Raw genomic sequence first — 22,487 nt, 5'->3', positions numbered from 1 at the left:
AGGCAACTGGCGTGAGTTGCCTGCCTCCTTGCAGAGCCAATGGTTAACAGAGGTGAACAGAACAGGATGCTTCCGCACATTTTTAATCTGCTTTTGCCAGAACTTTTCCCCCTTTGGAGCGAAACTTTTGCAAGATTTGAATCCGTACGTAACGCCTCTCTCAAGATATTGTTGGTTTTCCAGTTGGCGTCCACTAAATTCCGTGTGTTTACGACCCTGGAATTTTGCCGGAGCCGGCCTAACGTGGAACAGTGCACTCCAAGCAATAAACAAAGAAGATGAACAGAGTTAGTAGACTTCTAGACAACATTCTTTTATTAGTGAAATTGTGACCAGGTGGGGGACTTCTAAACTGCTAATTTACTGTTTGATATTTTGTGACATTGTGTGGGCCGCTCTTTCCCCAGCCAGGTTGGGTTCGTGGGCCTGTTAGGCATTTTCTAGTGTCTCCTTGCTAGGCATAAAACTAGAAACATTTCTAGCGTTTCTCCTTGCTAGGCATAAAAACTAGAAACGTTTCTAGTGATTCTCAAGTGAAATGTTTCTCACCTGGCCCGTTTGGTAGTGATTCTAGTAATTCTCAAGAATTAGAAACGTTTCTGGTTGCCACACAGGCCCTTAATATAGCTAATATTTAATATCCCCTTTCGAGAGATGCTCTTGGACAGTAAATCCACATCACTGGCTAATATTGCAATTAGCTAGGGGATCTAAATAAGGTGTCAACCTAGCAAGGAAAAAAAACTATTCTACCTCTTTTATTTATCGTTGCAATCTACTTTTTTTACTTGAACTCCAAAACCAAACATCTTACCTCCTTGAACTCTCAAAACCATTCAAATTACATCCTTGACTTAGTTTGAAGTGGGTTTGAAGGCAATTTTGTTTTTTAGTTGAAAAATGGGTAAATACTTGGTAAGGTTTTAAAACCATAGAAAGTGTTTCTAAAAGGTTCTAAAAATTAAAAAAAAATATAGATATAGATCAAGATAAAAAAATCTAAATAAAATATTAAAGCTCATGAAAATATCACTGGGTGCTTCTGAAAGGTCCTAATGGCTAGAGGGGGGAGGGGTGAATAGCCTAATAAAAATTTCTACAATAACACTTAACAAACCGGTTAAACAATTATGAGGCGAAGCAAGTGTTGCGCTAGCCTACTAAAAATGCAAGCCACCTACCACAATTCTAGTTTATATAGTTTTTATCCACACAATATCTATGTCACTACACCAAGTTAGTGTGCTCTCAAAAGCTAACTAAAGAGCCATACTAACCAAACTAACAAGCTTTCACAACTAGCTACACTAAAGAGCTTGACAACTAGTTTACGGTAATGTAAAGAGAGTGAGTAAGAATGTTATACCACCGTGTCGAGGAAGGAGCCAATCAATCACAAGAATGAATAACAATGAAGACCAATCACCTCGGAATCAAATGATGAACACAATAATTTTTACCGAGGTTCACTTGCTTGCCGACAAGCTACTCCTCGTTGTGGCGATTCATTCACTTGGAGGTTCACGCGCTAATTGGCATCACACGCCAAACCCTCAATAGGGTGCCGCACAACCAACACAAGATGAGGATCACTTAAGCCACGAGCAATCTACTAGAGTACCTTTTGGCTCTCCATCGGGGAAAAGTCAAGAACCCCTCACAATTACCACGATCGGAACTGGAGACAATCACCACCCTCCGCTCAACGATCCTCGCTACTTCAAGCCGTCTAGGTGGCAGCAACTGCCACGAGTAACATGCGAATCACGCAGCGAAACACGAAAACCAAGTGTCTCTAGATGCAAACACTCAAGCAATGCACTTGGATTCTCTCCCAAACTCTCAAAGATGATGAATCTATGATGGAGATGAGTGAGAGGGCTTTGGCTAAGCTCACAAGGTTGTTATGTCAATGCAAATGGTCAAGAGAGTGAGCTTGAGCCGGCCATAGGGGCTTAAATAGAAGCCCCCACGAAATAGAGCCGTTGTACTCCTTCACTGGGCTGAACACGGGCCGACCGGACGCACCGGTCAGATCGACCAGACGCTGGACCTCAGCGTTCGGTCATGCGATGCACACCACGTGTCCCTCTCTTCAAATGTTGTGCGCCCGATCTCAACGGTCAGAAGACCACCGGACGCAGCAGCTAACAGTGACCGGACGCTGAACCCCCAGCGTCCGGTCGTTTCCAGTAAGCTTCCAGAAACGATTTTTTCCGACCGGACGTGTCCGGTCATGCTTGATCGGACACAACCAGCGTCCAGTCACACGGTGTCTTCCTCTATGCTGCCACGTCAGCATGACCGGACGCAACCTTCCAGCGTCCGGTCGCTGAGCGACCTAGCGTCCGGTCATGAGACCGAAATGCATGCCCTCTGCTGCCACTGACCGAACGCTCCGGTCCAACCGAGACCAGCATTCGGTCACTTACAGTGACTTTCATCTTTTCTGTCTAGGGCTCCGGTGAAGATCCTTACCCTTGCTCAAATGTGCCAACCACCAAGTGTATCACCTTGTGCACATATGTTAGCATACTTTCACAAATATTTTCAAGGGTGTTAGCACTCCACTAGATCCTAAATGCATGCGCAATGAGGTAGAGCATCTAGTGGTACTTTGGTAACCGCATTCCGATACGAGTTTCACCCCTCTTAATAGTACGGCTATCGAATCTAAATATGATCACACTCTCTAAGTGTCTTGATCACCAAAATAAAATAGCTCGTACCATTTGTACCTTTGCCTTGAGCCTTTTATTTTTCTCTTTCTTCTTTTCAAGTCCAAGCACTTGATCATCACCATGGCATCACTATCATCATGTCATGATCTTCATTTGCTTCACCACTTGGAATGTGCTATCTATTTCATGATCACTTGATAAACTAGGTTAACACTTAGGGTTTCATCAATTCACCAAAATCAAACTAGAGATTTCAGCTTCAAAAATAGATTTAACTCTACGAAAACACAAAATATCTAGAAGAATCTAGAAAATTCTCAAGCCATTCTAATTGATATGTAAACAAGGTTTGAAAACTTTTAACAGTAAAAAACAGAATACGCAACCAACAAAGCATTAATGTATGTTGGCATGTTGCATGCCGCTTGCATCATATTTTTCGCGCAAAGTTTTTAAAACATGTTTATACACTAATTAGAATGTTTTAGGAATCTTCTAGATGTTTTTCTATTTTTCTAGAGCTCAATCTAGTTTTTGAAAAATTTAAAGATTTTTTCATGAGATCTAGATATTTTGTTTAGATTTTTGTATAATGGTCTATATCTAGAATTTTTAAAATTTTGTAAAAGTTTAAAGACATTTTCTATGTTTAAAAACCTTACCATATGCAGTATTTACCAATTTTTTAACTAGAAAAAAGATAGACACCTTCAAAACTAATTACAAATCAGGATAGGAAGGTTATTTGAGCAGTTTTAAAAGTTATAAAGGTAAGTTGTTTGGTTTTAGAGTTTATAAAGAGGAAAAAAAAGAGAGTGGATTTTTTTTTTCTGTCAGGCAATGCTCAATAACCGTTGGTCAGAAAATGGCCCAAAGGGCCGCTTCGCCCGCCACATACGAGAGTCCAGACCACTGCCTCTTCTTCCTTCTCGGCGTCCTCGCACGGTCGCACCTCTGCGTTTCCCCAAAATACCCCTCCCTTAAACCCTCCGCCGTCCCGCCGCCGCTGCGGCCGCCTTCTCCTCCTCCGCAGCCATGCGCCGCTTCCTCCAAGCCCTCCGCCCGCTCCAAACCCTATCCCTCAACCCCGCTCCCGGTACCCCCACCCCTCTCCGCCTCCTCTCCACCTCCTCGGCGGCCGCGTCCTCGGACTCCGACTCCGCCCCGGCCCCGGCTGCCGATGCCGACTTCGACAGCGCCGACTACGCCCTCCCGACCCCGGGCCCCGCCCCCTCCCGAAAAATCAACAATCCCGTCGCCGCGCTGAGGAAGCTCCGGTTCGACCCCTCCCTCCGCGCGCGCGCTGACGAGGCGCTCTTTGGTAAGGGGCCTGGCGGGGCCGCCGTTGAGGAGGAGGACGAGGACCGCTCGCGGGACGTGGCGCTCGCGCTGCTCGATGCGGCGATGGAGCCGCCCGACGAGGATGAAGAGGATTTCGGGGAGGTCAGGGAAGAAGACCAGATGTCGCTTTCCGTTGGCATTGTCGGCGCGCCCAACGCCGGCAAGTCCTCGCTCACAAATACCATGGTACGAACGAACGGCTTCTAAACGAATGTTCAGTAGCTGTTAGCAGTCATTTCTACTAGGCCTCGATCATAGGGTTACTAATTCTGCAAATCTTCTGTTGGTGTGGGTATGAGCTGATGATAGTCTTAGTTCCGGACTTCCATTCGAAAATGGCTATTACTCAGGCTCTGACAGTACCATTGTTCTGCTGTTCAGGTCATGCACAGTTCGACACATTATCCTTTGTGCCTCCACCCCTTGAAAATATATGTGTATGACTTATACCAGTCTCTGCATTTTAACTTGGATTATTTTGCCAATCAGTAAAAAACTAATAATGGATGTTACAATTGATACTTGTAATGAATTTTCCGATAGAAATTTTAGAGTTCAGTAAAGTCATTAGCTGATCAAAATGATATCTTATGATCCCTTTATCTTTGGATTCAGGTTGGGACAAAAGTGGCTGCAGTCTCCCGCAAGACAAATACTACGACTCACGAAATTTTGGGGGTGCTAACAAAAGGGAACACACAGATAGTATGTCATTTTATTAAGTTTATTTATTATTATTGTGCTGGCAGCCTAGTAGGAAATGAAACCACATCTTCAACTTTTGACTTAACCATATAATTTCCTTGAAATTTCTTTAACATAGCTAGGGCGTTTTGTGTTTGCAATTAACTGGATTTTGGACATGTGTTGCCTCAAATATTATATGAAACTAGTGTTTTATTTCTGCCGTGCAAGATATTAATTGCGTAACAAATCCTCTCATGTCAGATAGTGGTGCATCTTCATGTCTTGATCTGTCTCTATTTAATATATCTTAATTAACAAAATTCTAGGCTGAATCATGTGTTCTTATTTATCCATTGTAGAACCATTAATATAACACAAAAAAACAAGAACCTGCTTCTAATATGTATGCCTATCAGTACTTGCTGTACAGATGTCTTGTATTCAGCTAATAAAATTCTCTGCAGTGCTTTTTTGACACCCCAGGGCTCATGTTAGGGCACCATGGATTTCCTTATAGGGATGTCACAGTTCGTGTGGAGAGTGCCTGGAGCTCAATTAACCTCTATGATTTACTAATAGTCATGTTCGATGTCAATAGGCATCTTACTCTGTAAGTCTTCGTCACATTTTGTTTAATTTTTTTTCATTTTATTAGAACTCATGGCAAGTGCACTGCACTTCTAAACTATGTTTTCATTTATGCAGGCCTGATTCACGTGTTATAAAGTTAATCAAACGTTTGGGTATGGAGGTGAACCCAAACCAGAGGCGTATATTGTGCATGAATAAGGTTGACCTGGTGAAAGACAAGAAGGACCTCCTTAAAGTTGCAAAAGAATTTGAAGATCTTCCTGGATATGAAAGGTTTCATTAGTCTTCTGTAGGTTTACTTTGTTCTTTCTACAATTCCACTTGCCTTATTGAAATTCTGGTAATGCTAGGTACTTCATGGTATCTGGGCTAAAAGGCAAGGGAGTGAAAGACCTTGTACAGTACTTGATGGACCAGGTATTTTCTTCTATACCTATTGTTCGTCTGCCAGTTTGCCTTACCTTTCTGAATCTTGAAGAGTAGAACTTGATGAGTTATATGCTAAGTTCTTTTGCTTAGATAATACCCCTCTGTTATTGTTATAAGGTGAAGTTTGATTGGTTATGATGTCCAAAACTGAATTTTGACAGTTAATTCTTTATGATATATTTTTAGAACTGCAATGCCATTGTCGTATGGAATTGTTCAAATACTAATACATAATAATACAATATAAACAAACTACAATTCTGCCATGCTGTGAGATTCTTCTTCTTTGTATAGGTTGTGTAGTATTTGCAATAAGGATCTGAACTGGCCAGTCTGTAGTATCATTTTGCTGATGTTTTGATGTGCACTACATAACTATGGTGTAGTTGATTATTCTATGTGATGCTAATGAGCTATGTTCTCTCTGTTTGGAAGTTAAAAAATAGACTTGTTTCAATGTTCTCTAGTTGATTTACTTAGTGGTCACCTTTTTTATGTAGCCTCTTATGTACATTTAGATTACTCGGTTTGAAGTTTAAAAAGTGTGTTGCATGCATTCATCCTAAAATAATATTCTTGACTCAGTAAGTAATTTACTTTTATTTCCCCTTGAAAATTAGAACTGAATCTTTAAAAATTCTGTGTTTGTTTACTAATTATTTAGCACTATCAATCCTTATGTAACTTCAATAAATACTCTAGTTATACAACAACAACAACAACAACAACAACAATAACAAAGCCTTTAAGTCCCAAACAAGTTGGGGTAGGCTAGAGTTGAAACCTAGTAGAAGCAATCAAGGCTCAGGCACGTGAATAACTATCTTCCAAGCACTTCTATCTAAGGCTAAGTCTTTGGGTATATTCCATCATTTCAAGTCTCCTTTTATTGCCTCTACCCAAGTCAACTTCGGTCTTCCTCTACCTCTATTCACGTTACTATTCTGGCTTAGGATTCCACTACACACCGGTGTCTCTGAAGGTCTCCTTTGGACATGTCCAAACCATCTCAACCGGTGTTGGACAAGCTTTTCTTCAATTGGTGCTACCCGTAATCTATCACGTATATCATCGTTCCGAACTCGACTCCTTGTATGACCGCAAATCCAACGCAACATACGCATTTCCGCGACACTTATCTGTTGAACATGTCTTCTTTTCGTAGGCCAACATTCTGCACCATACAACATAGCAGGTCTAATCGTCGTCCTATAAAACTTGCCTTTTAGCTTCTGTGGTACCCTTTTGTCACATAGGACAGTAGATGCTTGCCGCCACTTCATCCACCCTGCTTTGATTCTATGGCTAACATCTTCATCAATATCCTCGTCTCTCTGTAGCATTGATCCTAAATATCGAAAGGTATCTTTCCTAGGCACTACTTGACCTTCCAAACTAATATCTTCCTCCTCCCGAGTAGTAGTGCTGAAGTCACATCTCATATACTCAGTTTTAGTTCTACTGAGTCTAAAACCTTTGGACTCCAAAGTCTCCCGCCATAACTCTAGTTTCTGATTCACTCCTGTCCAGCTTTCATCAACTAGCACTACATCATACGCGAAAAGCATACACCAAGGGATGTCCCCTTGTATGTCCCTTGTGACCTCATCCATCACTAAGGCAAATAAATAAGGGCTCAAAGTTGACCCTTGATGTAGTCCTATCCTAATCGGGAAGTCATCCGTATCTCCATCACCTGTTCGAACTCTAGTCACAACATTGTTGTACATGTCCTTAATGAGCCCGACGTACTTCGTTGGGACTTTATGTTTGTCCAAAGCCCACCACATAACATTCCTTGGTATTTTATCATAAGCTTTCTCCAAGTCAATAAAAACCATGTGTAGGTCCTTCTTCTTCTCCCTATACCGCTCCATAACTTGTCTTATTAAGAAAATGGCTTTCATGGTTGACCTTCCGGGCATGAAACCAAATTGATTCATAGAGACCCGCGTTATTGCTCTCAAGCGATGCTCGATAACTCTCTCCCATAGCTTCATAGTATGGCTCATCAACTTAATTCCCCGGTAATTAGTACAACTTTGAATATCCTCTTTATTCTTGTAGATCGGTACCAATATACTTCTCCTCCACTTATCAGGCATCTTGTTCGATCGAAAAATATGGTTGAACAGCTTGGTTAGCCATACTATAGCTATGTCCCCGAGACATCTCCACACCTCGATTGGGATACCATCCGGTCCTATCGTCTTATCTCCTTTCATCCTTTTCAACGTCTCTCTGACCTCAGATTCTTGGATTCTCCGCACAAAGCGCCTATTGGTGTCATCAAAAGAGTCATCCAACTGAAAGGTTGTGTTCATATTCTCACCATTGAACAATTTGTCAAAATACTCTTGCCATCGATGTCGGATCTCATCCTCCTTCACCAAGAGATGCTTCCTTTCATCCTTAATGTACTTAACTTGGATGAAGTCCCTTGTCTTTCTCTCACGAACCTTAGCCATCCTATAAATGTCCTTCTCTCCTTCCTTCGTACTCAAATGTTGGTAAAGATCCTCGTACGCTCTACCCTTTGCTACACTTACAGCTCGCTTTGCAGTCTTCTTTGCCACCTTATACTTCTCTATGTTGTCAACACTCCTGTCATGGTACAAGCGTCTATAGCATTCTTTCTTCTCCTTAATAGCCCTTTGGACTTCCTCGTTCCACCACCAAGTATCTTTAGCCTCGCCTCCACTTTCTTTGTTTACTCCACACACCTCTGAGGCCACCTTCCGAATGTTGGTTGCCATCTTCTCCCACATCTTGTTTGTGTCCTCTTTGATAACCCTTTTCCTGAATACCTCTGACGTCTCCCCTTTCAGTTTCCACCACTTTGTTCTTTCAATCTTAGCTTGTTTATCCCTACGGGCACGCAACAGAAAAAGAAAGTCTGCCACCAAAAGCTTATGTTAAGATTTTCGGGTTTCATCTCCATTAGAATGGCTAGATTTAACGTTGGCTCGTCATGCCTATCACAACCCTCTTCCTTTATCAGGGCTTGGGACCTGCTATGTTGAGACAACATATGCCTTTGCTTTTAGGCAGTAAGAAGACCTTGGGATGAAGAACCAACTGTAATGACTGAAGAGGTAATGAAAACCATATCGTTGGAGGTTGTGCGGGAGAAGATGCTGCATCACATCCACCAAGTAATTCCTTTGCATTTCGAATATGCAAATTGGCTCTCTTTAATTCAAATAGAATATGTTTATCAATGAATGACCTTCTACAGGAATTCTACAATGAAATTTGAATTCAAATGAAATTTATTTGCTCATGTCTGACCTTTTACAGGAGATCCCCTATGTAATTGAGCATCGTCTGATGGGTTGGAAGGAGCTAAAAGATGGTTCTCTTAGGGTAGAGCAGCACTTCATTGCACCAAAGCAAAGCCAACGTCAGATTCTTGTTGGTAAAAATGGCTCTAAGATAGGGTGAGGCATTCTCTTATGGAAAAAGTTGCTACTACGTTGGAATGGCAATTGTGTATTTTGCCAATTAACATCTACATTATTAGAACTATTCATCATGTATTAATATATCTGATGGGACAAATCTGTCAGGAGAATTGGTATTGAAGCCAATGAAGAACTGAGGTCCATATTCAAGAGAGATGTCCATCTAATTCTCCAAGTTAGAGTTGCGAAAAAGAGAAATGCTTGAACAGATTGTGAGTATGTTTCACATTTCATTCATCACTCTGTTACAGTACTCTATCTTGCCGGCATGTTACCATCTTCGCTAGAAATGCTTGAAAATCCCTAAACAACCACTCCAAGTTCGCATCATTATTTTTTTGTTCAATCTGCTGATCTGATCCCCCTTTGAGCCACAGTTGATTTCTCTGAAGGAATAATATATTGTTTTCTGCAGTTTTAGTGCCTGTATAGACTGCAAGTGATCTGAGAACTGCAGTGCAGTGTTGGCACAATGTATTCAGGAGACATGGTTAGCAGCAAGTGGTGCTTGGGTGCATCAGTTCCAGTGACTGCTTGGATAGAACTTTGGATCTAGGATCTAATGGAGGCACTGAGCTATACCCAAGCGTGTGGAGCCTTGATTTCTAGAGAAAAGATATATCGGCAACAATTCACATGCCAGTGGTGACAAGGAAATGGCTTGCCGAATGGCGAGCTGCTGCACCACATGGTGAATCTTGGGTTTGTTATATACAGATACGTCTGTGCTAGACCACTGACACCGTTTTACCACTTTCTGATTCGAAAAGTAGTCCCTCTCTTCCTCGGGTCTCGGCCTGTATTTTTCTATAGGCTATTTAAACAGTGTTGTAATAATATGATGATCGGGCATGTCATGTCCGACGTTGAGCTGCTGGTTTGCCGCAGTATTCTGAACTGAACAGTAGAAATTTCAGGATGAAATCCGGTGGTGCTCTACCTTGTAAACTGCACGATCGTTGACTTGCCGCCCTTTTCATTAGGTTTAATTGATGATTTATTCTAGTCACATTGAAACAGTGATATTTTACATCGCAATTCTACTACTGAAAGCTACATGCAATAGCCGTGAGCCCGTGACCGTGACCGTGACCGTGACCAATTGCAGCATCGTAGCCTCCAATGGCATCTGCAGGCGGCTACGGCTCCATCGCAACTGGGCACAGACTCAACTGGAAGGACCGAAGAGCTGTTGAAACAGACTCAACTGACGAAGGTCCTAGCCCTGCTTGTACCCTGCCGCTTTCTTTTCTTTTTTTTTTCTTTGAGAAAGCAGCTTTGTTCTTGTAATCGTTCGAAATGGAAAGCTCCAAGTTTTTCTCTTATTTTCAAGATTATTACTTCATGCAAAGTTCTGCCTTTCTTGGGTATATCTGTAGGTCTAGCCGAGGCAAGCTGAAAAACTTGAGCATCGACGAGTTTTTCATAGTTACTTTCATGAAAAAAGCTCGAGAACTTGATGACATAGGCAAGGAAGTTGATAAATATGGATCTCGGCGAATTCTGATGGCGTTTCATAGGGTGCTACCCAGGGCGTGCACGTGGTGTAATGCTGGTGGGTCTCTTTCGGCGATACGGAACAATATTTTTTGTTGTTGTGTGACCTATGACCACATGAATGAAAAAATAAAGAGGAGACATGACCATTCAAGGTCATCAGCATCACTAACAGTCCCCAAATACCATAGTTGGCAAACTTTTTTGACTGAATCTAAGAATATCCAACAGTCCCCAATACCATATTTGGCAAACTTTTTGACTGAGAATTATCCAAGAGTATCCAAATACCATTTCACAAACTTTTTGACTGAGAATTATCCAACAGTCCACAGATACCATATTTGGCAAACTTTTTGAGAATTATCCAACAGTCCACAAATACCTTATTTCACAAATTTTGTGACTGAATTATCCAAGAATCCACAAATACCATATTTCACAAACTTTTTGACTGAGAATTATCCAACAGTGCACAAATACCATATTTTGCAAACTTTTTGCCTGAGTTACTCGGTAAAAAGAACTCAACATGCCGAGACCCAAACGGGGATAGAAAAAACTTGGAGCACTACTAAACCAAGGTATAGGGCTAAGCGACCCATTGTTTCCGCCAACTTCCAACAACACAGCATTTTCCCTTTTATTCATTCATAAAGATATAAGAGTTCTTGTCAAAGTTAATGAACATAAATAGATTCAAAACTTCTGGTTTTTACACTCACAAGTCACTCCACCTTTTTTTTTTTGGGTAACACATGGTTGGACACTACTTTCTTGAAGAGCAGGGTACATACAAATCACAGAACATGACTTGCATCTCGCAATGTCACATCCTGTATCTCTCGAACAAAACTCCTTCCTGCCTAAGGTTTTATGCCCACTCTAACAGCAAAAAAACCTCATCAAGAAAATTCTATGCGGAAAAAAAAAAAACTAACAGAGAATCGCTGCCACAGAACCATTACCACCGCGTATCAACATGTGACTCCATTCGTTGGTCCTGTCCCAAAATCATTCTTTCGGACCAAGCTAGGTTCAACTTCATCGCAAAGTCCGCCACTTCTCTGTATGTCAAGAACAATCGCTTGTTATATCAAAACAGGGCACTGTTTCATGCATCTCAACAGTAAATGGTTTAATAGCATCCTAAACACAGCCTGGATCAAGCGACGGCCACAAGCAGCAACCGCAAGTTCAAGCAGAAGTTAACTCAAATAACGAGTGGAAGCATTTAACAGAGTTCATCAATTTTCAATCCAGAAATCAACTTATACTTATTAAAATGCCAGCATATAAATATTAACAATTTTGGTGTACCACGTACAAAAACAGGCTTTTTCAATTGAGAAACAGGCTAGTAGCACAACAAAGAGACTACATGCATCCACCGATAAGATATCTCATGCCCTCACCTATCAATCTCTTCCCTCATTGCAGGATCAAGTCCATCATCAAGGTCAGCATTGTCGAAGGGGTACTCGATATCATCTTGCAAATTTGGAGTTGGGCAAGGATGCCTAGAAATGTTACCACAATCTGCTTTGCACGGAACCACACAGGAAGCCCCCTCCTGAAGTCCCAGAAAAAAATATATAAGAAATACAGCATTCTCTATAAAGTTATCCCCAGAAAGGAAAAATAATTTAAGTTGAACTCTCACCTTATTTACAGGTTCGGAGTTCACTTTTGTGGGATTCTTTGCTTGATCTTTCCTTCTTTTATTTTTTTTCTTATTCTTAGAAGCTTTCCCACCTCTGGAATCTGTGAAATGGTTACATGAAGCCCAATAGTTTTTTTAATAAAAAAATACAATGAACTCATGCAACTATTGTTGTGTCACATGCTTTTGCAGCCTTTTTTGGGAGAGGGAGTTGGGGTTTGTGTGTGTGTTGTGTGTGTGTGTGGGGGGTGGGGGGGGGGGGGGGGGGGGGGAGGGGGTTAATTTCATAAGGACACGTCAGAAGGGGCAGGTAGCAACTTAACAAAAATAATCAATCACGTGCTCCTACCATGAACTCCGCCTATGGTGGGGCGCCTTTGGTGTCCCAGCATAGCATGTCCCAAGCCCTGGTAAAGGAGGAAGGTTGTGTTAAGCGCGGCGAGCCAATGTAAAAACTTAGCCACTTTAATAGAGATGAAAGGGCGCGCCATGTCAGAACTCGGGTATGGTGTTAAATGAGCAAGGGCCGGGTCGTCACCCCCGTGACGCGCCGTGTCGCGATCTGGACACGGTGTCAAGTGAGCAAGGATCGGGTCGTCGCATCCTTAGTGGCGCCCAGGTGTGGTGCAAAATGAGCAAGGGTCTTCACACCTACCTCGGCGGGTGCGAAGGGTAAGGAAGCTAGTCGAACCAACTAGGATCCGTTTAGGTAGCTACCATTGGGTCCCTTACATGTAAGTTAAGAGAGTGGACACAGCGGTTAGGAGGCGTGAAAATATCTTATGCGTCCAAGAGACTAAATGGAAGGGGCAGAAGGCGAAGGAAGTAGACAATATCGGCTTCAAGCTCTGGTACACAGGGACAACTTCAAATAAAAATAGAGTAGGAGTTTTGATTGATAAGAGCCTTAAGGATGGTGTGGTGGAGGTGAGAAGGCAAGGGGATAGGATCATCTTAGTTAAACTTGTCATTAGTGATATGGTCTTAAGCGTCATTAGTGCGTATGCCCCCCAAGTAGGCCATGATGAGAGTGCTAAGCGGCTTTTCTGGGAAGACTTAGATCGCTTGGTTAGAGTTGTCGCTAGTAGCGAGAAGCTCTTTATAGGAGGTGATTTTAATGGCCATGTAGGTACATCAAGTGCAGGTTTCGAGGCGGTTCATGGGGGTTTCGGATATGGTAGCAAGAACCAGGAGGGAGAGGAAGTCTTAGACTTCGCCATAGCTTTTGATCTGATGATAGCTAACACTTTCTTCCGTAAGAGATAGTCCCATTTAGTGACCTTTAATAGCGGCCAGTACTCTAGTCAAATCGACTTTGTCCTTATAAGGAGGAATAAACCAACATGCGTGGACTGTAAGGTGATACCTAGAGAATGTATGGTCGCTCAACACAAGCTGGTGGTGGCTGACTTCCGCTTTCTGGTGCAAGCTCGTGGGAACAAAGAAGTTAGGGTTGCTAGAACGAAGTAGTGGAAATTAGAAGGGGAAGCATCAAGGGTCTTTAAGAAAAAGGTCATTGAAGAGGGACCTTGGAATGATGAAGGCGATGCAAACAATATGTGGGAGAAGATGGCAACATGCGTTCAGAAGGTTGCTTCAGAGGTGCTTGGAGTGACTAAAGAGAGTGGATGCGACTCGAAAGACACTTGTGGAATGAAGATGTGCAAAAGGCTATTAAGGAAAATAAAGAGTGCTATAAGCGCTTGTATCATAACCGGTGTGCAAACAACATAGAGAAGTACAAGGTGGCAAAGAAGACTGCAAAACGAGCGGTGAGTAAGGCAAAAGGGCGGGCCTATGAGGACCTTTACTAACGTTTGAGTACGAAGGAAGGAGAGGACATTTATAGGATAGCTAAGGCTCACGATAGGAAGACAAGGAACTTCAACCAAGTCAAGTGCATAAAGGATGAGAGGGAGCAGCTCTTGGTGAAGTAGGATGAGATCAGACATAGATGGCAAGAGTATTTTGATAAATTATTCAATGGTGAGAACGAGAACACCACCGTTCAGCTGGACGACTCGTTTGATGACACTAACAGGCGCTTTGTGCGGAGGATTCAAGAATCAGAGGTTAGATAAGCCTTGAAAAGGATGAAAGGGGGCAAAGCGATGGGCCCTGATGGTATCCCAATCAAGGTGTGGAAATGTCTCGGGGATATAGCTATAGTATGGCTAACCAAGATGTTCAACAATATCTTTCGATCGAACAAGATGCCTGAGGAGTGGAGAAGAAGCATATTGGTACCAATCTACAAGAACAAGGGAGATATCCAAAGTTGTACTAATTATTGGGGAATTAAGTTGATGAGCCACACTATGAAGTTATGGGAGAGAGTCATCGAGCAGCGCCTGCATGGAACGACGCAGATATCAACAAACCAGTTTGGTTTCATGCCCTGAAGGTCAACCACAGAAGCAATCTTCTTAATAAGACAGGTTATGGAGCGGTTTAGAGAGCAGAAGAAGGACCTTTACTTGGTTTTCATTGACTTGGAGAAGGCTTATAACAAGATACCAAGAAATGTTATGTGGTGGTCTTTGGACAAACATAAAGTCCCATCAAAGTACGTGACCCTCATCAAGGACATGTACAACAATGTTGTGACTATCGAACAAACGATGGTAACACAGATTACTTCCCGATTAAAATTGGACTTCATCCAGGGTCAGTCTTAAGCCCGTATCTCTTTGCCTTGGTAATGGATGAGGTTACCGAGAACATATAAGGGGATATCCCTTGGTGTATGTTGTTCGTTGATGATGTAGTGTTAGTGGACGAAAGCCAGACGAGAGTAAATATGACACTAGAGTTATGGCGGCAGACCCTTGAGTCGAAAGGTTTTAAATTGAGCATAACTAAAACCGAATACATGAGATGCGACTTTGGCGGAGTTGTACAGGAGGAAGGAGATGTGAGTTTGGAAGGTCAAGTAGTGCCTAAGAAGGATACCTTTCGGTATCTGGGATCGATGCTACAGAAAGATGGAGATATTGATGCGGAATTTAGCCATAGAATCAAAGCAGAGTGGATCAAGCGGCGACAAGCTTCTGGCATTCTCTGTGACAAGAGAGTACCACAAAAGCTAAATGGCAAGTTCTATAGAACGGCGATTACACCGGCTATGTTGTATGGAGCAGAATGTGAGCCTACAAAGATTCGACAAGTTCAACAACTGAGTGTTGCAGAAATACGTATGTTGCGATGGATTTACGGTCACACAAGAATGTACCGAGTTTGGAACGATGATATACGTGATCGCCTAGAGGTAGCACCAATTGAAGAAAAACTTGTCCAACATCGGTTGAGGTGGTTTGGCCATGTCCAAAGAAGACCACCAGAGGCACCAGTGCATTGTGGAGTCCTAAGCCAAGCTAATAATATGAGGAGAGGTAGAGGAAGACCGAAATTGACATGGAGGGAGGCAATAAAAAGAGATTTGAAAGTTTAGGATATAACTAGAGATCTATGTTTGAATAGGAGTACTTGGAAAGCAGCTATTAAAGTGACTGAACTGTGACTTGGGGCTCTTGGTGGGTTTCAACTCTAGCCTACCCCAACTTGCTTGGAACTAAAAGGCTATGTTGTTGTTGTTGTTGTGCTGCTACCATGCCTAGTTGATTTTTCCTTCAATCTAAGCGACCAGTCTACCAATAAAAAAGGTATTAACTTTGATGGGAAAAATACCACAATGATCACTGATTCTACAAAAGCTCATGACACATGAATAGTCCACTGTAATAGTGTTAGTGATGAGTGGCTCCTAAAACTACTAATCAACTTCATCCATAGTAGCTAAATAGGTTTGGATCAGGGCAACAACTTTTCGTTGTATTATGACTGTTCAATATTAATCAACTGGTCTAATGGGAGAACAACGCAACTTATAAAAAGTGTGCAATTTTGCCATTTGGAACTCAAACTTAGTTTCTTTATGAAAAACACCAAAAAAACTGATATTTTCTAGACACTACATTAATATTTATATTTTGATGTAGGACATTATTTTGCGCAGTGGGCATGACACCAAATGGTGTAGGGCAAACACCACACACTTCGATTGTTCTGTGTCATGATTTTTAAATATTCGATAAAATCACTAACCTCCATCTCCATTTATAAAACAAAGTAACTCATCCACAGATCTCTCATCTTTTTGCTCTTCTTGTGTTTGAACATCCTGAAATAAGGTGAACCTCAGAAACAAACATAAAACTAGAACAAAGAGCCTGATGAAGTACAGATATATCATTGAACACAACACATAGTAAATCAATAAAAATACCTTTAGTTTCTGGCGTTCCTGCAGTTCTTTCCGCTTCTTTGCATACAATCGGTTCAATAAACGAATCGTAGGATCATCATTTATATTTTTTAGTGGCTCTAGTTTCTCTTCCTGACAAATAAGTATTAAATGTGTCAACATCTAAAAGGAAATGGTTCACTTTATCAAGCTGAGATCGTGTTGATGAAATCTGTTTTTTTAGCTCCAGATGGGGGAATTGTATTCAGGGAGATCAAGAGAACTTTTTCCTATACACGACTATAAGCAGTACCCTTACCTCTGTTAAGTCATCTGGTAAATGGAAAATATCTCTAACTTCATCGGGTGTCTTTCCTCCGATGATTCGAGCAAGCGCTCCACAAGTAAGATCAACTAGCGGCCTTAACTGCAGACCAAGGGCTGCAGAAGCCAACTTGCAGAGTTTTTCTGTGTCTATCCGGACAAACTTTTCATCAAATGACTTCCGCTCCTGCAAATGTAGGAAATCCGTGCTATGATATGCTGGAGCAAATATAGATTCAACAAACAAAATTTTCAAGATGAATATAAAGTGCAGCAAACCTTGTTTGAGCGTCCAGGGACCTGATGAAACCGACAATAATCAAGAATCAAACTCAAACTTGCCGGATTAACTCTTTCCGGTAGAACTATAGCATGATTCTTAGATGAGCCTGTCCCATTTTTCATTATCTCCCGACATATCATAGGGCAGAACATCGCAACTTCTTCCTCCACTTGTTGTATGGAGCCATCAAAGCACTGAAGCCAGATATAAGTTTTCAATGCCTGTCAGAGTTCACCAATAAACTTGATTTAGGCCCAAATGATGCAATCAAGATAAGAACGCAAACATTTCCTCTCTAATTAACAGGAACTGCAAAGGGAGATGTACCTCTGGTTTTATTACTGCTAACTCGCTCTCTGACATGATTGCCTAACACCAGGAAAATAATGATGATAACAGAACCAGATAGGGGGGAAATTTACAAAGAATTCCTTTCAGGCATACAACCACCACTGGGCTCTCCAATGTCGAACAGCAGCTGAGCAAACTTTATGACAAATACGTGCACTCCTTGTTTCGCCTTCAGATTGGAGAATGACTTTATTTGCCTTCAAAGTACAATGAGGTGCAAAATTCCACTGGAACACACGGTTCACCGTATTTGGTAACCTAAAATAGAGAAAGAACAAGGCAAAGATGCACAAGTTAAAGGATTTTGCCAACTACATAACATGGGACCAAAAATGTAAGAAAAATAGGGCAGATACAATCAGGGGCGGACCCAGCGAAGGAAATGGGTGTACACCCGATAATTTTTGCAAAGCAATCGAAGTTAGTAGGCATAATACATGGATATACACTTGTAATTAGATTCAGATCCGAATACGAATAGGATGTTAGGGTTTGGGCGCAAGGTTTCGCACAGCAGGAAGGGAAGACAGAGGGGAGGGCGTATGGTGGTGCTCGTCGCCGGCGAAGCGGACGAAGTAGGGCGGCAGCGACGGCCGGCCCAGTCGTCGGTGGGTGGGGGGTTGCGCGCACGCTGGGCCGCTGGGGGAGATGGAAGAAGACAGGGCAGGGTTGCAGCATACAGCTACAGACAGATCGGGTGAGTAATCCGTGTAGAGGTACCTGCGGGTTGGGAGGAAGCGATTGGCCCCGGAGCCAGGCGTACCTGCGGCGGCCGGAGAGGCGGGAACGGGGAATCTCCGAGGGGATACCAGACGGCGGCGGTGGCGGTGGCGGTGGCGGTGGCGGCGGCGAGGATAGATAGAACGAAAGGCTCGGTCGGCAATGGCACGTCCAACCCAATCGTAACGGCTGATGGCGCCATGGGCCTGTGGGCCTGCTGCCAAGCCCACCCCGCCGGAGCCGCAAACCTGGCGGGCTGCATCTTTGCCATGGTATTGGGCCTCGGGCTGTGTTTATATAAAGAAAAAAATTTGATAATAGTAGATTGTATTTTTTTTCTAGGCTGACTGGGCTGCTGCAGTTTTTTTCAAGCTAGTTTGTGTTTTTCTGGGCTTTATTTGTTGTATTGTTGTTTTCAGTCTGGGCTGTATCTGATTCCTTCTAGGTTTTGGCATGTGGCTGTTGCATTTTGGATGGACCCTACCTGAGGAACATGGCCTTTACTGCAGTTGTTTTTTCAGTCAGCAGCTCTGAGCAGAATCTTTGATTTCAGAATTTGTGTTACCCTTCCTTTCTAGGTATTTCTCTCTTTGTAATGCAAGATTCTAGAAACATGAAAATAGAAAAAAGAAGTAGGAATTGGATGTCCTAACATCTTGAATCATATGCATTAAGAAATACATTAAACTTTAAGATAAAATGTTTGGATGGAGCGCATGAAAAAAAAGGATAGAAATTCAGCAAAAGAGAGTGACACAAAATAATTTTTTTCAATAAATACAATCTCTTGGTAGAATTCCTCTAGAATTTCTATGAAATAAGCCATTCCATAGGTACTTCATAGAATCTGTACCAATGGAACCCTTAGTTACAAAGGACTTCATAGGAAATTTTCCTATAGAACTCAAATCCTCTAAATTTTCTCTAGTTTTTCGTTTGTTCGAATGAAGCCTCAATCCTGAGAGATCAAAACTGTGTAGAGCATTTATTGCACAAAGAGTCTACAAGGGGTGCCATGCTTTAGGCTTATTAGCCTATAAAAGGCTCACAAACAAATGTGAGTAATGCAGAGACATAGAATGGTGAAATTTCTATGAATTTGGCATAAATTCATACCTCATTCGCTCTAAGTTATAGTCTACTTTAAAATTTGTTCTAAATCATTTTGTAACTCCAAAAATTATACAAAGATGTATAAACATCAATAACATCAAATTAGTTTAACTACAAATATGTCCGTGAATTGCAATGACAAAAACCCCTAGCATGGCCAAACACAAAAAAAAACAACCTAAAACTTAACTTTTTGTAGAATTGGTTATTGTTGGCAATATAATATTTATTTGTATATGTTTAAAACAATACTTAACAAATTGTACAACCAAAACCCATAGCGTAAACTTGTTTGGCTCCAAAACAACTTAAATTAAAAGGAAAAAATAACTTTCATAATTGTAACATCTCTCTTGTTAGGCACATGTTAAGTAGTGGATTTAAAACTTAACAAAACCTGACAATTGATTTTCAAGTGCTCTAGTGCAAATTCTTACATGTGATGCTTTTCATGTAGGGTTTGAAATCTTTCGAATAAGGTTAGAAGCCAAATCGTGATTTTTTTATTGGAAAGTCCTCCGATCTCGACATCGCATGGTAAAGTTTTAGATTGCGTGTGGAATACGTTTCCCACTAGGTTAAAACCACCCACTACTAGAAATATCCACTTCTATGATGAATAGATTTCATCACTGAAGGAGCCAAATTCGTCATAATTTTAGTTTTATGATGAATTTATGACGAAAACCAGTTCATCATAGAAGTCGCGTCACTCTTGCATATCTATGATGAATCTAACAAAATCGTCATAGAAATGCCTTGGTCTGTGACGAAAAACAGATCATAATAGAACTGATTTGGCATACGTGACAGGGGGCTGCCACCCTGGTGGGCGCTTTCGTTGGAGATGCTTTCCACATGTACATGCTATAGCCCACGTGTATATGTTATAGTCGGTTGCATTGGAGATAGTTCGGGTACATGCCACCTTCTTATTACATAACGTGGACATCTCTAGTTCTTATACGTTTCAGGTTTTTATTGGACTACGTGTTATTTCCCTGTTGTTCCACATGTCAGTTTTCTACTAGCACACGTGTCGTGTTGTTGTTGGATCACGTGTCACTTCTTCATTGGACCACGTGTCATATTTTTATTAGTCCACATGTCCGTTTCTTATTTGACAATGCGTCACTATGCTGTCCATCCATGTGTCGTATTTTTGTACGTCCACGTGGCTTGACAATTTCTTTCTACGTGTTGAATTTTTAATAGCCCACGTGTCGTGCCCTGGCCAATTCACGTGCCGTGCACTGGTTCGTCCACGTATTGCATTTTTATTTGATCACATGTCCTATCCTGGTTCTACCGCGTGGAGTACAATCAATTCGTCATAAAAGTAATTCAAGATCGTCACTACTGCACAGACTGACTACATAACTATTTAGCATTGTAATCAAATAACAACAATTTACATTTCACACATTAGCAGCGAACCATTGACAGAGTATCACCATATTAAACCGGCATACCAGTCCACACATTAAACCGGCACATGAGTCCACATATCAAACCATAAATGTTCACTGCATTGAAGACTGAGAGTTATCAGAAGAGCTAAAGCACGTGCACAGCTCACGGAGATTGTTGTACTCGTCCTGTTGTCATTTCTTGTATTTCTCAAGCTCCCTTTCAGTCTTTTTAGTCTTTTCAGTCTTCCTCTTTAGTTCATCCACTTGATCGACGAGGGCAGCCCTGTTCAGCAACAAGCTGTTCCCAAAGCATTCTCTATGTCGATATCTCTGTTCTAGTGGAGCTTGTCTGGATACCAGCATTCTTCAAAAAAAGGTTATTGCTGCTTCCCTAGGAGGGGGCCTTACCCTTGTGGACATAGAGGACCTTGCAAACAACATCGGCTGTAGTAATTGGTTGCTGCCCATCAGCAACATGTTCTGCTTGCATAGTTTCCATAACTTCCTATGAAATTCAATCAGTAAAACATTAGGTTATAGATAGTGTAAGATGACTTCAATTGAAAACCCAAGAGATTGATTCATAACAAGTAATGCATAGGTCTTCCTTAGCCTACTACTGATAGAGATTACATAAGCTTCACTAGATTTCCATAACACTAGGTTCCTGCTACATTTCCTTCTTTTATGGCAATGGCTTTAGTAGATTTCAAGGGAAGCAAAATATGGTACTTACAACTGCTGCTCTTGCAGCATCGCTCATGCCATTTTTCCAACTAGTATGGAAGTCCCCAAAGACTTCTACATCATTAACATCTTCATCATGTGGACCATTTTCTTCTTCAAGTCTTTGATGTTCTTTTGCTGTATTCTTCTTGTTCTCCTTCTGTTCACATTGATGTCGGTGCGGGACCCACGGGATACCCCGCAAGGAAGGAAGAAGACCTAGTCTAATTAGGATTCTTTCCCTGTAATCTTAGTAGCAGTATTACTCTATAATCCTACTAGGGACTCTCATTGTAAACCGACTAGGACTCTAGCCTCCTGACTATATAAAGGAGGGCAGGGCTCCTTAGATAGTGGAAGACAACAATTGTACAACACGACACTTGATAATCAATCCAACGCAAAGGCTAACACCGACTGGACGTAGGGCTATTACTCGATCTTTGATCGAGGGTCCGAACTAGGATAAATTGACTGTCTCTTGCGTTAACCGTCGAGTTTTGCATACGCTGAAGCCCGAACATACTGCCTAGGTACCCCTGTGGCAGGCTATCGGTGGTCAAACATCAACAAGACCCTCTAACTTTTTGTTCCAAATAGCAAGAGGCTCGGGGGCTACACTCAGTGAGTGCACTTTTTTTCAAAAAAAGCGCATGTCACTCAGAAGACTTCTTCAAGATAGCAAATTTCAAACAACATAAGATTCAAGGCCCTCCAGCTCCTTGTTCCAAATAGCAAGAGGCTCGGGGGCTACACTCAGTGAGTGCACTTTTTCGATCGAAAAAGTGCACATCACCAAGAAGACTTCTTCAAGATAAAGCTACTTCAAGGACTCCTGACAAAAAGAAGCCGGGCCAAGCTCTATCCGAGTTCTTTTCGACAAAGAACCCAGGTATATGCTCAGGAGCCTTTCAACAAAGAATTGGGATGATTTCAAGAAAAGACCCTCAAGCTCCTTGTAC

At 41.9% G+C, this 22,487-nt stretch overlaps 2 protein-coding genes across 6 annotated transcripts; one reads left to right on the top strand and one right to left on the bottom strand.

Annotated features, from left to right (window-relative positions):
• The first annotated feature begins 3,585 nt into the window (after nt 1-3,585).
• LOC136476350 (GTP-binding protein ERG-like) lies at nt 3,586-10,552 on the top strand. 3 transcript variants are annotated; one of them, XM_066474147.1, is made up of 9 exons: nt 3,586-4,208; nt 4,638-4,727; nt 5,174-5,319; nt 5,415-5,573; nt 5,651-5,717; nt 8,777-8,884; nt 9,030-9,169; nt 9,299-9,409; nt 9,609-10,552. In XM_066474147.1, exons 1-8 carry the CDS (start codon nt 3,717-3,719, stop codon nt 9,396-9,398), a joined length of 1,302 nt encoding a protein of 433 aa, XP_066330244.1. In that variant the 5' UTR covers nt 3,586-3,716; the 3' UTR covers nt 9,399-9,409; nt 9,609-10,552. The 3 variants fall into 3 exon arrangements, with proteins under 3 accessions (XP_066330244.1, XP_066330243.1, XP_066330245.1); XM_066474146.1 differs by having other exon boundaries at nt 9,299-9,405; nt 9,609-10,537; XM_066474148.1 differs by lacking the exon at nt 8,777-8,884 and having other exon boundaries at nt 9,299-9,405; nt 9,609-10,548.
• Nucleotides 10,553-11,300: 748 nt separating this feature from the next.
• Nucleotides 11,301-18,530, bottom strand: LOC136476353 (SKP1-like protein 21). 3 transcript variants are annotated; one of them, XM_066474153.1, is made up of 10 exons: nt 18,318-18,530; nt 17,531-17,812; nt 17,200-17,424; nt 16,916-17,107; nt 16,639-16,749; nt 16,458-16,533; nt 12,354-12,454; nt 12,106-12,263; nt 11,659-11,757; nt 11,301-11,575 (listed from the first exon to the last, which is right to left on the bottom strand). In XM_066474153.1, coding segments are annotated over exons 2-10 (999 nt in total). In that variant the 5' UTR covers nt 17,567-17,812; nt 18,318-18,530; the 3' UTR covers nt 11,301-11,574. The 3 variants fall into 3 exon arrangements, with proteins under 3 accessions (XP_066330250.1, XP_066330249.1, XP_066330248.1); XM_066474152.1 differs by having other exon boundaries at nt 11,301-11,757; nt 18,275-18,522; XM_066474151.1 differs by having other exon boundaries at nt 11,301-11,757; nt 18,318-18,522.
• Nucleotides 18,531-22,487: the final 3,957 nt, after the last annotated feature.

Source organism: Miscanthus floridulus, chromosome 8, assembly GCF_019320115.1.
Source record: "Miscanthus floridulus cultivar M001 chromosome 8, ASM1932011v1, whole genome shotgun sequence".
Taxonomy (NCBI): domain Eukaryota; kingdom Viridiplantae; phylum Streptophyta; class Magnoliopsida; order Poales; family Poaceae; genus Miscanthus; species Miscanthus floridulus.
This window is presented reverse-complemented; position numbering and strand designations above follow the sequence as displayed.